Source organism: Mobula hypostoma, chromosome X2, assembly GCF_963921235.1.
Source record: "Mobula hypostoma chromosome X2, sMobHyp1.1, whole genome shotgun sequence".
In the NCBI taxonomy this organism is placed as follows: Eukaryota; Metazoa; Chordata; class Chondrichthyes; order Myliobatiformes; family Myliobatidae; genus Mobula; species Mobula hypostoma.
Window position 1 is genome coordinate 12,290,942 of NC_086129.1, and position 18,514 is coordinate 12,309,455.

Here is an 18,514-nt window from a genome sequence, read left to right on the forward strand (position 1 = left end):
CTAACACGGGTGAAGGGTGAAAGGCAAAATGTTTAAGAGGAACATGAGGGGAATCTTCTTCTTCTTCACTCAGAGGGTGGGTGACTGTTTTGAACAAGCTTCCAGCAGAAGTGGTGGATTCAGGTTCAATTTCAACATTTAAGAGAAATTTGGATAGGTACGTATATGGATGGGAGGAGTATAGAGGGCTATGGTCCGGGTTCAGGTCGATGGGGCTGGACAGTTTAATAGTTCCCCAATGTGCTGAAGTTTTTTGTGACTCTATGACTCTAAAACACATTTGGATAAGTACAAGGATAGAAAAAAATTATAAATTATGGTGGAGGAACTCAGCAGGTCAGGCAGCAGCTATGGAAATGAATCTACAATTGACGTTTCGGGTCAAGATTGGCCAATCCTGATGAAGGGTCTCGGTCCAACACATAGACTCTTTATTTCTCTCTATAGATGCTGATGCATAGATATATGTCTAGGACACAAAAAAATTACGAGAGAAGTTTATTAGGGAGCGTACTCAGTGGGTTTCATCGCTTCTGACTTGATTATATTTAAAAGCTGGGATATATTGTGAATATCTGGTGAAAAGTTTGGACTGGAGAGCTGAGCATCCTGCTAATGCCAAACTTCATCTGCTGTCTGCTGAAATTTAATGAAAGGCGAGAAATAATCTGTCTAAACCATTGGGCTAAATTTATTCCTGGACTGGAAGTTATTACCCCTGAGCATCAGGCTCTTGAACCAAAGGGGATAAATTCACTTAATTTCACTTGCCTCATCACCAAAATACTCCCACAACCTATGGCTCACTTTCAAGGACTTGTCAGCCCATTTTCTCGATATTTATTGTTTATTTATTAATTATTGTTCTTCCTTTTTATAGTTGCACAGTGTATCTTCATTTGCACACTGGCTGAACACCCAGTTGGGTGGACTTTCATTGATTGTATTATGATTTTTGTGTTTATTGAGTATGCCTGCAAGAAAATGAATCTCAAGGTTGTAAATGCTGACATATATGTACTCTGATAATTAATTTACTTTGAACTTATCATCCACATTAATATTCTATCCAGTGCAGTAGCTTCCCCCACTCCCCCATACCAGACAGTGATGCAGTCTGTCAGAATGCTCTCCACGGTACATCCACAGAAGTTTTCGAGTGTTCTATTTGACAAACCAAATCTCTTCAGACTCCTAACGAAATATAGCTGCTGTTTTGCCGCCTTTATAGCTGCATTGATATGTTGGGACCAGGTTAGATCCTGAAGAGATCTTGACACCCAGGAACTTGAAATTGCTCACTCTCTCAACTTCTGATCACTCTATTAGGATTGGTTCGTGTTCCCTCGTGTTACTCATCATGAAGTCCACAATCAGCTCTTTTGTCTTAATGACATTGAGAGCAAGGTTTTTGCTGTGACACCACTCCACTAGTTGGTAAATAGTATCTTGCTCCTGTACGCCCTCCCATCTCCATCTCCAGAAGACAGAATAAGAAAGTGGGAGAGGAAAAGGTGTCCAAGCTAGAAGGTGATAGGTGAGACCAGGTGAGGGAAAGGTAGCTGGGTGGAGGAAGGAGGGATGAAGTGGGAAGCAGGAAGGTGATGGGTGATTCCTTCTTCTTCTGACCTTTACCATTTCTACCTATCCCCTCCCAACTTCTGAATTCATCTCCCCTCTCCCAACCACTCATCTCCCCCTTCACCTGCTCTTACCTATCACCTGCAAGCTCATACTCCTTCAGCTCTTCCCACCTTCTTATTCTGGCTTCTTCCCCCTTCTTTTCCAGTCCTGAAGAAGGGTTTCAGTCTGAAATGTTGACTCTTTATTCCTCTCCATGCCTGACCTGCTGAGTTCCTCCAGCATTTTGTCTGTATTACTCTGGATATCCAGCTTCAACAGAACCTCTTGTGTCCATGTTACAGACAAAGGTTGTGAAATGGTGAGATGGGAAAGATTTGAAACAAAGGGATCCAAAGTTCAACTTCTTCACATGGAGGGAGGTGAGTATATGGAATGATCCTGCAGAGGGAGTAGTAGAGGCAGATACAATAACAACATTTTTAAGGCCTATAGACAGGGAAAATACAAATGGGCTTTTTCCACTGAGGTTGGGTGAGACTGGAACTAACATGGGTTAAGGGTATAGAGGCCGACGATCCAGGTGTAGGTCAATTGGACTATGCAGGTTAATACTCCTTCGAGAAGCTTGTTTCTCTGCTGAGGTTTCCTGTGACTCGATGACTCTAAGAGACATTTCGATAAGCATGAAGATAGAAACGGTTTATAAATAATGTTGGACGAACCCAGCAGGTTAGGCAGCATCTATGGAAAGGAATCAGCAGTGAGACCAAATTTTAAAAGTGGGTAAGCCACCTATTGATAGATCTGGTGACTGCACTATCACTGGTCAACAAGAGCCAAGAGTAGCTCATCTTTCACTTTCTTAGGTTAGCACAGCTTTATTGGCATTGCAGTTGGATCTTTGACTGCCTGAAGGAAAACGGAAGAAATATACTGAGACAAATTTGACAAAGGAACTCTGTCTTATACTCACTCCTTCATTGACTTGCTATTACTGTTATAGCTTCGGGTCCAGTAGGTAATGGTTCACTAGTTTAATTTCCAACATGCTGTAGGTTTGCTTTGCCTGTTTGTCCACAGCCAAATACCTGTGCCCTCAGGAAACTTGCTTTTGGATGAATTGTCTGCAGCAGAAATTTAACATTTATGCTCAGTGGCTACTGTATTGAGTCTACCTGCTTGTTAATGCAAATATCTAATCAGTCAATCATGTGGCAGGCAGCATCTCAATACATAAAAGCATGCAGACATAGTCAAAAGGTCCAGTTGTTGTTCAGACCAAACATCAGAATGGGGAAGAAATGTGATCTAAGTGACTTTGACAATGGAATGATTGTTCGTGCCAGATGAGGTGGTTTGGGTACCTCAGAAACAGCTGATCTGGGATTTTAACACACAACGGTCTCTAGAGTTTACAGAGAATGGTGCAATAAATAAACAAAAAACATCTAGTGAGTGTCCATTCTTTGGGCAAAAATGCCTTGTTAATGAGAGATATCAGAGGAAAATGGCCAAACTGGTTCAAGATGACAGCAAGGAAACTATAAATAACCCATGTATTACAACAGTGGTGTGTAGAAGAGCATATTTGAGTGCACAACACGTTGAACTTGAAGTGGATGGGCTACAGCAGCAGATGACCACAAACATCCATTCAGTGGCCACTTTATTAGATACAGGAGGCACCTAATCAAGTGGCCACTGAATGTATGTTTGCTTTGCCTGTTTGCCCGCAGCCAAAGCCAACTCCTCAGGAAACCTGTCCAAATTCATGACTTACGTTAACATGCTTAAGAACAAGGATTATGCATAATCTGCATGAAATGAGAACAGAAAATGATTATAATAGTTTTAAACTGGTACCCAAGAGATTCTGCGGATGCTGGAAATCCAGAGTAACACACCACTTCTACTTGCAGCTTTTTTGCAAACACTCACCCAGCCTCTGAGTAAAGAAGATTCCCCTCATGTTCCTCTTAAACATTTTGTCTTTCACCCTTCACCCGTGTTAGTTCTAGTCTCACCCAACCTCAGTGGAAAAAGCCTGTTTATATTTGCTCTGTCTATTATCCTCATAAATGTTGTTACTGCATCTGCCTCAACTACTATCTCTGCAGGCTCATTCCATATGCTCACCTCCATCCATATGAAGAAGTTGTACTTTGGATCCCTTTGTTTCAAATCTTTCCCGTCTCACCAGTGTTTCTTTCACAACCTTTCTTTGTAACACAGACACAACAGGTTCTGCAGTTGCTGGGTGAGACCAGGTGAGGGGCAAGATGAGTGCTTGGGGTGGGGAGATGAATTCAGAAGCTGGGATGGGATAGGTGGAAATGGTAAAGGGATGAAGGAGGACTCACATCTCACCTCACAACTTCTCATTTTAATTCCCCCCCCCGCTTCTCCCACCTACACATCTTTCCCTCAGCTGATCTCACCTATCACCTTCTAGCTTGTACTCTTTCCCTTCCTCCTCGTTCTTATCCTGTCTTCTGCCTCCTTCCTTTCCAGTCCTGATAAAAGGTCACAGCCCAGAACGGCTATTCTTTACTCCTGACCATAGATGCTGCTGGATTTGCTGAGTTCCTTCAGCACTTTGGGTGCATTGCTCTGGATTTCCAGCATTGCCGAATCTTGTGTCCATGTTACAAGCAAAGACTGTGAAGGAAACAGTGGCAAGATGAGTTCCTCCAGCATTTTGTGTGTGCCACTTAAAAATGAAACAGCAGGGATAATAGAGATGTCAGAGAGGCAAAAAACAAAAATAGTCTAAGAAATAAAAATCAGAATGACAGGAGTTAGATTGAAAGTTAAAATCCTTTTATTGTGCAAGGTTAAACAAGGCTGTAGACAAAGCAAATTCTGCAGTACTAAGTTGGCAATGTTCATACAAAGATTTGATAATTTTTTAAAAAATAAAATATTGAGCAGATTTTAATTAGCTCCCAGTTTGACTGAATTCTTATTATTTGTCACACAGGAGCACAAAGTAAGCATCTCTATGAACGAGGAAAACACGTCCCTTGGGTTGTACCAGCAGCATCTATTTAAAATAAAACAATGTGAAAATAAAACCTGTACAAAAATAAATAGCTTTGAAAGGAAGCTTAAAAGTACCTACTCTCCTTCATTGAAGGTATGACACTTCAGGTACACTATATACAATATTGGAATGCTACATCTGAATTGCTATTAAAATCTTCTATAAAATACACACTCTTGTGTGGGGTGTACTATATTAAACTATTACAGACAGTACCTTAATTAAATTACAGTTAATATGATTACAGGTTTGTCGCCCTTGCAATGGCCGACTTGTCAAGAGTTAAGACTGGACAGCAGCATAAGAAACAATTACAGTATGTTGGCCTGACTTGTGAAAGGCAACATTCTTAGCATCACTGAGGTAGATAGCTTTCTGGCAAACAACAAAGAGGAGATAACCAGTGGTATTTATTACCTTACTACATCAAACCAGTCTACATGGTTGACCTTATTCAGTCAGTTAGTGCATTTTCCCCATTTGCCCATGCCTACACAATCTGGAGCTAAACAAGCTTGCATCCAGTTAGTAACGGGCTTTCAATGATGTTGCTTTCCACTGAGAAAATGTAGCCACATTTAGCATTCCTGCAGGAAGCACTCTTCCGTCATGGGCTTGGGCCGTTTGGAAGGGTCGCATTTATTCTCTTCTGTGGTTTTGCCAGTATATTCAACACACAACACACTCTGTCTTCTTTCCCCAACGCCACAGGTTCTGGAGCAAGAGGACCAGGAGCCCAGCTGCCAAAGTGGGCACGGGACATCAGCGCAGGGTCTGATGCCTTCTGGCCCCAATGCCTTGTTACAGACCAAGGACACGTTGCCATCATTGTCCCGACACTCCACGTTTCTCCTCTGCCAACCAGACCCGCAGCTGCGAGAACATTCGGACCACTCTCCAGGAGTGTACTGAGAGACGATGGCCTGCTTGAAGGCGTTAGGAGATTTCTTGGTTGACTTGGCTTTCTGCTTGCTCAGTAAGACATCGTTGGTGATGAAGAAGCTATACTTCACCCTGGGAGGCAGTGCATCAGTAGAGATCGACAACAACTGAATTGTCAGTGGCTCCCGCAGTTGTTTGAAACTCTGAATTCTTTCCAGTGTGGTCGAAGAGCCACTGTACTTGAGAATAGCCCCTCCAAATGGAATATATTGTTCTACCGTGATCACAGAATAATCTCCATTCAGAATGTACGTATCATCCAGCAGTTTAACAGCCAAGTAATTCCCATCATGCTTAATTCCTTTGTGACTTCGCTGTTTGATATCAATATTGGTGGCTCCAGCAGGGATGGTAACGATGTCATTGTAGCCATAGCTAGGAAGATAAAGCCACACCATTAATGCATTCAACATCCAAGATTGTTGAATGTCATTTCCAGTACACAAGTGTAAAGGAGAACAAAATAGTTGTTGCTCTGGATCCGATGCAGCACATGAAAAAATACAAGATAACGAGCACAATAAAAATAAAAAACTCAACGAATATAAATACATAAACACAAGGAAGTCTACAGATACTGGAAACACACACAAAATGCAGGAGGAACTCTGCAGGTCAGACAGCATCTATGGAAATGAATGAACAGTCGACGTTTCGGGCTGAGAGCCTTCTATGAAATAGCTTGTGTACGTAGATTGATTATACATCCACAAAGTGACAGGAGGCACAGGAGTGTCTGTACACAAGGTGACTTACAGGAAATGATAAAGTAGTGGTGACAGGGGGTGTGGAGGGCTGAGCTGGTGGATGGAGGTTATGATTCATCTGACTGCTTGGGGCAAGTACTGTTTTTGAGTCTGGTGGTCCTGGCATGGATGCTACATGGGAGTGGGATGGTTATGAACAGGGTTAGTGGGATCCTTTGCCTTTTCCGGCACCTTTCTATATATACTGTTTGTGCTTGATGGTGGGCAGGCTGGTACCAGTGTTGTGTCGGGCAGCAACCACCCGTTGTAGAGGCTTCCTGTCCGCCACAGTGCTGGTATCAAGGGTGATATTTGAACAAGAAAATAACACAAGGTAAGAAATACAGTTCAGACACAAGTGAAGATTAAGTACGAACAGGGCATGAAAGATGGCCTTCAGTCTCTGGGGTGGCACGGTAGCGTAGTGGTTCGCATAATGGTTTACAGGGGTTCAGTTCCTGCCACTGTCTGCAAGGAGTTTGCACATTCTCCCCGCGACTGCATGGATCTCCTTTGGCTGCTCCAGTTTCTTCCCATTTCCCAGAACTGTACTGGTTAGGTGGTAAGTCGTGGGCGTGCTGTGTTGGTGTCTGAAGTGTGGTGACACTTGTGGACTGCCCAGCACAGTCCTCGCTAATTTGAGTTGTTGCAAATGATGCCTTTCATTGTATGTTTTGTTGTGCATGTGACAAACAAATCTAACCTTTGGAAGTTGAATTGGATGCAACTGTAAACAATGATGAGCTCATGCACAGAATCTGCCTATTGTTCAGTAATGTTATGCCTGTAGAGCTAAGGTCTGACTGGCTTGCAAGCCCTAATTCACTCCAGAAGTAGACTAATAAGGACCAGATGGGGCCTGCAAAGTCTCTACTAATGTTAGAACTATTCAGTCTATTTTGCTTGCATTCAAGCAAGCTCTTCAGCTACACTGGTCTTCTCTAATACAACCTTTTCCCTTTCTGAATATTTCCACATGCTTCATTTTCAAAATGTTTAAAGCATCTTTGTGTTTACCTACAGATGTATTGTGGAGAGCATTCTGAATGGTTGCATCACTGTCTGGTATGAGAACACCAGTGCATAGGATCAGAAAAAGCTCATGACCACTACCCTCCCTAGCACTGAGGACATCTTTAAAAGGCGATGCCTCAAGAAGGCAGCATCCATCATTAAGGACTCTCACTATCTAGGACGTACCCTGTCTCATTACTACCATCATGGAGGAGCTATAGAAGTCTGAAGACACACACTCACCGTTTTAGGAATGACTTTTTCCTCTCCATCAGATTTCTGAAAGATCCATGAACACTATCTTGCTCTCTTTTTGCACTTACTCATTTAAAAAAAATAACTTATTGTAAGTTATAGTACTTTAGGTATTGCACTGCACTGTGCCATAAAACAACAAATTTCATGACAAGTGTCAGTGATATTAAACCTGATACTGCTATTTGCCTTTTTCACCTTGCAAGGTACAGGCTGAGGATCTCCTGTACTAATTACTAATGTGAATAAATGTCAGACTGGCTTCACTAACATTGAGGTGTGTAACTAACCAGTGGAAATAATGGCCCAGTTTCCCCACATGAGGACGTGGGGACAGTCCAAACATAATGATTGTTAATCTGCTGCTGTAACTTCTCTGCAAAATATTGGCCCAGTCACATGGCAACGTGAGGTGGCAATACACACAAATGCCATCTCGTGGCGGTAATGTATGGACTGCCATCTTGTGGGAGATCCAGAACAACTCCCACCCACCAAAATCACCAAGCCATACTAGCTGCTGGCTTAACTGGCAAATCAAATATTCCAAGGACACTAAGACAAGGAGGCCGCCATCGTGTTCCTACTGTCTGTTCAACTCTTCAATAAAGTTTTGGCTTTTTATCTCAGTGTCTCTTTCCTGTACCAATTCCAAATTCCTCAATTCCAATCGCTTGGTCTTGAATGTACTCAGAAATGGTGTCTTCACAAGAATTCCAATGATTCATTAAGTCTAGGTGAAGAAATTTCTTCTTCTCTAGATCCTGTATAGCAACCCTTACTGAGGCTGTGGCCCAGCCAGAAAATGCCAACTCAAAGCTAATTTTAGACCATCACAAATTCTGTATGTTTCAGTAAGATGATCGAAGTCTTAAACTTGAGTATAGGCCTAGTCTGCAAAATCCATCCTCATTCCCAGAATCATCCTGGTGAAATATTGTTACTTTCCCTCTATTGCAGTATCTTAAGCTTTCAAAATCTCAAATATTCTGACATATTCAAACAATGTTACAAAAAAATTCAAATAATTAGTTCGTGTGTACTTGTAGAAATTAAACTTGGTGCCACAGTCACCTGTGGAGGCCAAGTCATCGGGTATAATTAAAATGAAGAGTGAGGGGGGGATCTCATTGAAACCTACCAAATATTGAAAGGCCTGAATAGAGTGGATGTGGAGAGGTCGTTTCCTATAGTGGGGGGAGTTGAGGACCAGAGGGCACAACCTCAGAATAGAAGGACATCCTTTTAGAACAAAGATGAGGAGGAATTTCTTTCAACAGAGTGTAGTGAATATCTGGAATTCATTGCCACAGTCACCTGCTGAGGCCAAGTCATTGGGTTTACTAAAAGCAAAAAATGGAGGGGAGGGGGAGAATCTCATGAAACCTACCAAATATTGAAAGGCCTAGACAGAGTGGACATCAAGAGAATGTTTCCAATAGTGGGGGAGTCTAGCACTAGACAGCACAGCCTCAGTACAAGGATATCCCTTTAGAACAGAGATAAGGAGGAATTTCTTTAGTCAGAGAGCAGCGAATCTATGGAATTCATTGCCACAGATGGCTGTGGAGAACAAGCGATTGGATATATTTAAAGTGGAGTTTGATAGGTTCTTGATTAGTAAGGGCATCAAAGGTTATGGGGAGAAGGCATGAGAATGGGATTGAGAGGGATAACAAATCAGCCATGATGGAATGCCAGAGCAGACTTGATGGGCTGAATGGCCTAATTCTAGTTCCGCTCCTTTGTCTTATTGTCACGTTTGCGGGTAAATATTGCAGGTTAAATATAGAGCAGCATTTTGTTTACAATCCTAACTTGTAAAATTTTGAAAAACCCTTTAATTCCATTCCTTTTCCTGTTTTAGAAAAGGTTTAAAAGATTGAATCTTTCTCCTCTCTTGCTCCTGTAATTCTATCAACAGCTCTTAATTGCATCCTTTCCAAAACTTGAATTCTCTTCCAATAATGGGGCCCCAGTTCACCAGATGTGATTTAACAATTTTTTTTTCTGCAATTTCAGCATTAAGGCACTGGCATTAAAAGATTTAACAACCTCGGATTCACAGTGTAAATTTAAAGACTCTTACCCCATCTACACTCTCATCAACATAATTATGTGCTGTGTCGTATGACATGGGAGATCACGGTCACCATGATCATGATTGTTCTTGGCAAATTTTTCTAAAGAAGTTGTTTGCCATTGCCTTATTCTGGGTGGTGTCTACAAGATGGGTGACCCAGCCGTTACCAATACTCTTCAGAGATTGTCTGCCTGGCGTCAGTGGTCGCATAACCAGGACTTGCGATTTTCACCAGCTGCTCATACAACCATCCACCACCTGCTCACATGGCTTCGCGTGACCCTGGTCTGTTGCTGCACCTTTCCCAGGGGTGACCTGCAGGCTGCCGGGGAGAAGAAGCACCCTCCATCTCCACCCCACCACCCTCATCTGCATTCACCTCTTAATTACGACTCTAAAAGCCACTTGTTCCATCAAGCCTGTGCCAGCTCCCAGGGAAATCTCACAAATCCATACCACCTCCTCCAGATTTTTTTGTAGCCCTAACACTTGCTCTCACTTGTCTCCACCAAGTCCTCTTTCATTCCTCTGTCACTTGCCCACACCAAGGTGTCATTCACAGTAGCAAGTCAATATACCAGCACGTTCCTGGGATGTGGAAGGAAACTGGCCACAGGGGCAACATGCAAACTCTACACAGACAGCATCCAAAATCAGGATCAAGCAAAGGGTTCTCGAGGCAGCTGAACTTACTGCTACACCATCAGTTCTTTTAAGCAGGTGCTTCTCCATGTACATCTGTGGAGTGGTTTTAACAAATTACTTATTATTTTCATGTAAATAGATTTTCAATCTGGTATAATTTGAGCTAAAATTATTTTTTTTAAAAATAGTATGTCCTGAAGAAGGGCCTTTGCCCAAAACATCAACTGTTTATTCATTTCCATAGATGCTGTCTGACCTGCCAAGTTCCTCCAACACTTTGTGTGTGTTGCTTTTTTTGTTAAATAGTTTTACTACTGATATTTAGAATAGTTTTGACATCTTTTGAAAGTTCCTAGGATTTCACTCATTGGAAAGTTGATGTGGAATTTTGCCAGGACTTGAGGGCCTGAGTTATGAGAGGTTAGACAGACTTTATTCAGTGTTGGCTGAGGAGTAACCTCCTAGAGATGCGTAAAATCATGAGGGACATGAGGTGAATGCATGAACACGACTTCTTTGCATTTAATTATCTATTTATACAACACAGTAACAGGCCTGCATCAACCAATTACACCCACGCGACCAATTAACCCACTGACTTGTACTCGTTTGGAATGTGGGAGGAAACTGAAGCAGCCAGAGCAAAGCCATGTGGTTATGGGGAGAACGTACGAACTCTTTACAGACAGTGGCAGGAATTGAACACCGGTTTCTCATGCATTAATAGCACTACACTAACTGCTACACTACTGTGTCACATCCCAATTTTATTTCTAATTTTCTTACTTTTTTTGCAACATAGTAACTTTTATGTCATGCATTCCAATGCCACACAACAACAAATGTCATGGCATACAGTAGGTCAGTGATAATAAACATGACTCTAATTCTCTTTTTTCCTCCCCCCAGGGTTGGGAAATTAACCACTACAGAGCAGGGGTTTAAGATGATGGGGAAAGATTCAGGAAGGACTCAATGGGCAACCTCTTCATACAGAAACTGCTGGGTAAATGGAACCTGCTGTCAGAGGAAGCAGTCGAGATCTCTACAATGACATCATCATCATCATTAGCAGCACACACAAAATGCTGGAGGAACTCAGCAGGCCAGACAGCATGCATGGAAAACAGTAGAGTCGACGTTTTGGGCCGACACCCTTCAGCAGGACTGGAGAAGGATCTTGGCCCAAAACGTCGACTGTTTACTCTTTTCCATAGATGCTGCCTGACCCGCTGAGTTCCTCCAGCATTCCGTGTGTGTTGCTCTGGATTTCCAGCATCTGCAGATTTTCTCTTGTTTGTGATGATCATCATTGTGTGCCATGTCGTATGACGTGGGTGATCATGATATTTCACCATGATTGCTCTTGGCAATTTTTTTTCTACAGAAATGGTTTGCCATTGTCTTCTTCTGGGCAGTGTCTTTACAAAACAGGTGATCCCAGCCATTATCAATACTCTTCAGAGATTGTCTGCGTAGCATCAGTGGACACTTAACCAGGACTTGTGATCTGCACCGGCTGCTCATACGACCACCCACCGCCTGCTCCCATGGCTTCATGCGACTTCGATTGGGGATGGTGGGGGATGGCGGTAGGGGAGCTAAGCAGGTGCTACACCTTGCCCAAGGGTGACCTGCAGGCTAGTGGAGGGAAGGAGTGCCTTACACCTCCTTTGGTAGAGATGTATCTCCACCGCCACCACCTGACGTTGCAATAACATTTAAAAAGCCATTTTGACAGGTACAGTAGATAGCCAGGAAAGGTTTAGAGCAGGAGTTCCTAACCTGGAGTCCGCAAACCTCTTGGTTAATCATAGAGGTCCATGGCATTAAAAAAAAGTTAGGAACACCTGGCTTAGAGGAATATGGGCATCTTGGTTGGCATGGACAAGCAGGACCAAAGAATCTGTCCCCTCTTTGACTTTGAAAAATGAGGGGCATGAGGGAAACTTCTTCACTCAGAGTGTGGTGTGAGTGTGGAACAAGCTGCCAGCAGATCTGGCAGATGTGAGTTTGATTTCAACATTTAAGAGAAACTTGAATAGATGCATAGATGTGAGGGATATGGAGGGCTACAGTATGGGTGCAGGTCGATTGGACTGGGCTGAAAATCATTCAGCATGGACTAGATGGACCGAAGGGCCTGTTTCTGTGCTGTAGTGCTCTACGACTCTACCGGTACAGAACTATTTGTAGAAGTGGACTTACTTGGATTTATTCAGAGAGCCGGTGACCTTCCTGCATGTCGAGCTATTCCCACCACAAACAGCACACTTGTCGAGTTTCTTACTGGATCCAATGACATGGTCACAGCCGGCCTTCACACACTGCCCATGGACACAAACTGACGTGGTTTCTGGGCCACATGGAGTGCCATCAATTACCTGCAACACCAAGAATTTGTTGAAATTAGGTTTAAATTTCATTGCCAAAAATGCGCTGATGCCCAATATCTGACTGCTCCCAAGGATTCATTGGTCTAAGGATGGATTATGAGATGCTGGATGGAGAAGAAGGGGTGGGGAGGGTCTGAATTAGTATTCCATCTACAAATGCATCGCTTATCCAAAAGCCCACAGGATATTAAAGTGACCTTACATAAAACCCAATTTATATAATGCTCTAAGAATGTATACAACCTCTTGGTAACCTTTAGAAGTATTTATTTATTTAGAGAAACAGCGCATCACAGGCTCTTCTGGCCTTTTGAGCCACGCCACCAGCAATCCCAATATAACCCTAGCCTAATCACAGGACAACTTAAAATGACTAATTAACCTAACTGGAACATCTTTGCAGTGTGGGATGAAACTGGAGCATACAGAGGAAACCCACATCATCACGGAGAGGACATACAAGGTCCTTACAGAAGATACCAGGATTGAACTCCGAACCGTAATAGTATGCCACTAACTGCTATGCCCTATGGAGGAGTACATTCCTTCCTGGGAAAACAAGTTAGAAGTTTTTTTTTGTGATGTCTCAAAGGATGAGAAGTTTATAACATAGCATCTGTTTGCAAAGCTTTAATTATCAGAATTCAGAGAATTCTGTAATTGCTGTCTTTTAAAATTGTCAAATTATCTTGGCAAGTGTTTTCAAATAGTCACACATTTCTGAAAACAATAATTGTACTGAAGGAAACTAGAAAACCTATTTAACTAATGCATCTGAGAAATTAATCAGACCTGTTTTAACTGGTTTGAAAGACAACTTATCTTAACTGAAGAAATTGGGGGCAAAGGACATCACCATTTCCAGTGGGAAGGCTGAAGCTCAGGTTCTTTAATGGGTTTCTCTATGGAACGGTCCCATTTTCAAAGATGACGATTAGATTTATGTGTCACATGTACATCGAAATATACGGTGAAACCCATTTGGCTGGAATGGTGGGAGGGAAACATGACTTCAGTCGCTACTCAGTCACATTTAGGACAAATGAGGATGAGAATTTATGGGATATCACAACTTAATCCACTTGAATAAAACTGCAGATTTCCAGAATTTGACATTTCAAGTAACAAGTATTAGTCTTATATATAAAAAAAACTAAAAAAATCCACATTTTATTATAGCTGTTGTTGTTATTCCTCTCTGCGCTTTATGGTGCATGGGGTGACAACCTTTGCTGCTTCTTTAGCATTTTGCCTGTTTTTTTTTACAAGCCCAAGTTGCTAGCTCAGTGCTCATCATGGATGGGAAGCCGGCTGGATTCGAACCTGTGACCACTCGCCTCGCAGTCCGGTGTGGGTGCCACTGCACCATCCGTCGGCATTTTATAGTTAGCCATGTGTAAATATTTGAAATTTTGTGATAGAAGTCTTTGAAAGTAAAATATACAGTGGATTCCAGATCATTGGGCAGCACAGAACAAAAAACTAATTGAGAAAATATCCTGGATTCTCTTCATTTATTTGGGACACTGCCAATAAGTTGGGACAGGAGACAATTGCCCAACAGTTTCTAACTAGATACAGTTGCATGCACTTGTGTGACTGTTAAGACGCTATACTGTGCTTACAGCAAACAGTTTTTAAATAGCATCAGTTGTGCGTGTTTGTCTTCAGAAAAGTTGTGTGATTGGTGTCACTAATAGTTGGTCAGAGATAAGCAATCAGACAATTCAGAACAATTTTGCTCACTGCAGTTTCAGGCACTCTGGCTTGGAAATGCCAGAAACGGCCAGGAGTGAAAATTAAACAATTTCACTACTTCAGCAAGTTAGGAGCTACAAAGAATTTGAAGGTGTTGACAACTATCTTGAACGTTACAATGAAAATGAAGATTTGGAGGATTCAATCATCAGAAGCATTGGATCAAGATAGTCCATTATCTGCACTAGGTGTCTGCGCTGATTTTGTTCATTTACTGTAAATCAAAAGAACACAGCAGTGTATGATGGATTAATTCTTCTGTTGATAACTATGAGGAAATAATACAAAGTTTTATAGTACTGTAGTATATTTGGCAGCGTTCTAATTTGTTCTGTATTTCATTTAAATACATAATTTGTTACTCAGTTTAATGATAGTTTGTCTTTTTTATACCTTTCTAACAACTTCCATGAAACTTCAGCTAATTGGGGCAGTCACTTAATTTGGGCCAAAATGTACTGGATCCGATGTGTCCTAGTTAACCGAAATCCACTGTATTTATTTTTGTGATATGAAATCTCCAAACATAATTAAATGCAAATTCCAACACTGCCATTAAAAGCCTTTTAATCCACACAGTGCCAAACATATGATTCACAGATAAAACTCATCCAAAGGACTATACAGAGCTGAGGCATTGACAGCATGGCCATTAGTCCTGCCAAGTTGGAGAGTAGTAAATTAAACAGAAAAAGTATTTCAAGATTCCTTAAAACTCAACTACCCACAGTTACATTGGGAGAGATCCAGTGGCTTGCAACTTCATTCTATTTTGTAGGGAGGGAAGTGTTTGAGAAGGTTTAACCAAATCATGGTGGATGCTCAGCGATGTTTGATACATGGACGTGAGCTGGGGGTGGCCAAGCTCATCCTTTATTGGTTTAGAAAAAAAAACAGTACCTAGAGATGGAGTTTGTACTGAAAAGAAGAAAATAATATTAAAATAAAGAAAATGATATTGAAAAATATCACTGCGTTTTAAACTTAATAACAAAAAAAATTAATTGTAGAGATTTTCAGCAGAGTGGCTGCAATAATGGATATTTTGCAGATTGTGCTTTTTGAATCTCTCACAACGATATGAGGTGAGAGGAAATCCCATCAATACAGCAAAGCAGCCGGTCACAGAGTTACACTGACAAGAGATTCAGATTCACCTACTTATCACATGTACATTGAAATACACAGTGAAATGAGTCATTTGTGTTAACAACCAACACAGTGATTAACTGGGGGACTACCCGCAAGTGTTGCCATAGGTTCTGGCAATACAAGTCAATATAAAACATGGTGAAACTGATGGGAACCCATCGTGAGATTTTGACAGAACCAATCACCATGTTGTAGTTGACTAAGTGGTACCTAATGTTCTCCACAGCTGTTACTCAGGTTGCATGAAGCACATAACTATGTAGATTGCAGTTAAACTAGGATTACACTGGGTTTACAGATCTATACAGTTAATCATAAATACAAGAGATTCTGCAGTTGCTGGAAATCCTGAGCAACACGCACAACATGCTGGAAGAACTCAGCAGGTCAGGCAGCATCCATGGAGGGGAATAAACAACTGATGGTTTGGGCTGAGCCCCTTCCCATCACTGTAAAACTGGGATTGCACTGCCTGCAACCGGGGAATGACATATCATCAATCACTCCATCACATCAGCACCATGATCCGATGGCAAGTGACAAGACAGAGACTTGCAACTTAATTTACTGAAAACAAATCTGCCCTAAATGATCAGGTTCATTAACTCTCCTGGAGAAATAGAACATTTAAAAGCTCACTGGAGATCAACAGTCAGCAGTCGATGTTTTTAAATTGCAATGTCAGCTGTTGAAGTACACTGAACCACTTGGAGTGTTGCAGTTGCTGACAATTGCTCATTAAACACACCCTCTATTGTATGTAGTATATATATAATAAATGTACTTTCAACTTAAGGATGAACATCCAATTCCATGTGTCAGGCAACTTTGCTTCATCATACTATCGCTGCTTTATTTTAACCTTTCTACCCACCTGCGTACTATTACTACAGGTCATTAAGATACATCCATCTACAGACGAATATATTGTACATGTAAATCATGTGCTATTGCCTCTCCTAAGTGCCCATCCCAGGTCTCTGGTAAACAGAGCGGGCCAGCCACTCAGTAGTCCTGGTGCACCAGAAATCCTTGGACTGCCAAGTACAGAGGCTGCACACTTCAACATAGAACACAGAACAGTACAGCATAGCCCCTTCAGTCCACAATGTTCTAACCTTCTCTAAGATCAATCTAACCCTTCCCTCGCACATAGTCCTCCATTTTTCTGTCATGTGCCTCTCTGAGTCTCTTAAATGGCCCTAATGTATCTGCCTCTAGCACCACCACTTGCAACAGATTCCACGCACCTTCCACTCTGTGTATATAACCTACTTCTGACATCCTTCCTATCCCTGCTAGTAGAACATAGAATAATTCAATACAGTCCAGGCCCTTCAGCCCACAATGTTGTACTGACCTCTTAACCGACTTTGAGCCAGAAATCGAGCCCATAAACATGAAATTAACTGGCCTGATGTAATGGAGGAATGGACGGCCAGATACCAGATGTTTATCAGTAGTACCGCCTCTTGTGGAATTCTTGTGATTCTTCTGCTGTCCTAACAGTGCTGTTAACAAAAGTTCTCAAATATATTTGTGCTTGTTAATTTTAAGCTTATTTTTATTTCTTATTTATTTTAGTTAGGGATACATTGCAGAACAGGCCCTTGTAGCCCAACAAGCCGCAGCACCCAGCAACCCCTGATTTAATCAACGGACAACTTACAATGACCAATTAACTTATTAATTGGTACGTCTTTGGACTGTGGGAGGAAACCAGAGCACCTAAAGGAAACCCACGCAGTCACGGGGACAATACGTAGACTCCTTACAGATGAAGTTGGAATTGAACTCTGAATTCCGATGCCCTGAGCTGTGACAGCACTGTGCCAACCTCTGCATTAATGTGCTGCTCCCATGGTTATTTAACAAAGCACTAGTTCTCAAATATACTTAAAAGTAAATTTTTTATCAACGTATGTACATGTCACCATATACTACCCTGAGATTCATACTTCATTGAAAAGTACAGTCCCTTCAGTCCACAATATTGTGCCAATCTTCTAACCGACTCCAACAGCAATCTAACACTTCTCTCTCACGTAGCCCTCAATTTTTCCTTCATCCATGTGCCTATTTGAGAGTCTTGTAAATATCCTTAATGTATCTACCTCCACCACCACCCATGCAAACATCACTCTCTGGGTATAAAACCCTACCTCCGACATCCCCTTTATAAAACCATAAGACATAACTGGAGAATTAGGCCATTCGGCCCAACGAGTATGATGGCTGATTTATTAACCCTCTCAACCCCATTCTCCTGCCTTCTCCCCGTAACCTTTGACACCTTTACTAATCAACAACATATCAACCTCTGCTTTAAGTATACCCAATGACGTGGCCTCCACAGCCGTCTGTGGCAATGAATTCCACAGATTCGCCACCCTCTGGCTAAAGAAATTCGTACTCATCTCTGTTTTAAAGGAATATCCTTGTATTCTGAGGTTGTGTCCTCTGGTCCTAGACTCCCCCAATATAGGAAACATCCTCCAACATCTATCTGGGGCTTTCAATATTCCATAGGTTTCAATGAGATGAAACTCAGCAGGCCAAGAAAAAAGTACAGTCAATGCTCTGTGCCGAAACCCTTCGGCAGGACTTACAAACTACTTATGGACAGTGAAGGAAATTGGACCCCAGTATTACAGCTGGCACTGTAAATCATTGTACTGACCACTACACTACCATGTCACCCTAATCAAAGAAATCAATCCAAACATTTTGAACTGGACATGGCTGAAACATCTGCCAAAAATTATTGAGAAAGCAAATGTTAGTACTCCAAATTAAAACAAGACACAAAAGCATTCAATATGTTGGGCAATTAGCTGCTGAAAAACAGCTTTTGTCCAAACTGTTAAAATGTTTTATTTACAGTTTATTCTACAGA

General features: G+C 41.8%; 1 protein-coding gene across 1 annotated transcript in view; it reads right to left on the minus strand.

The window, feature by feature from the left end:
* Nucleotides 1-4,494: 4,494 nt before the first annotated feature.
* The window catches only part of LOC134340735 (A disintegrin and metalloproteinase with thrombospondin motifs 8-like), a 42,068-nt gene continuing 28,048 nt past the window's right edge, over nt 4,495-18,514 (minus strand). Inside the window, exons 7-8 of the mRNA XM_063038201.1 lie at nt 12,521-12,696; nt 4,495-5,944 (exon numbers count right to left, since the gene is read on the minus strand). Of these exons, the coding sequence (XP_062894271.1) occupies nt 5,206-5,944; nt 12,521-12,696 (915 nt within the window). The 3' untranslated portion in view covers nt 4,495-5,205. The remainder of the gene's footprint in view (nt 5,945-12,520; nt 12,697-18,514) is intronic.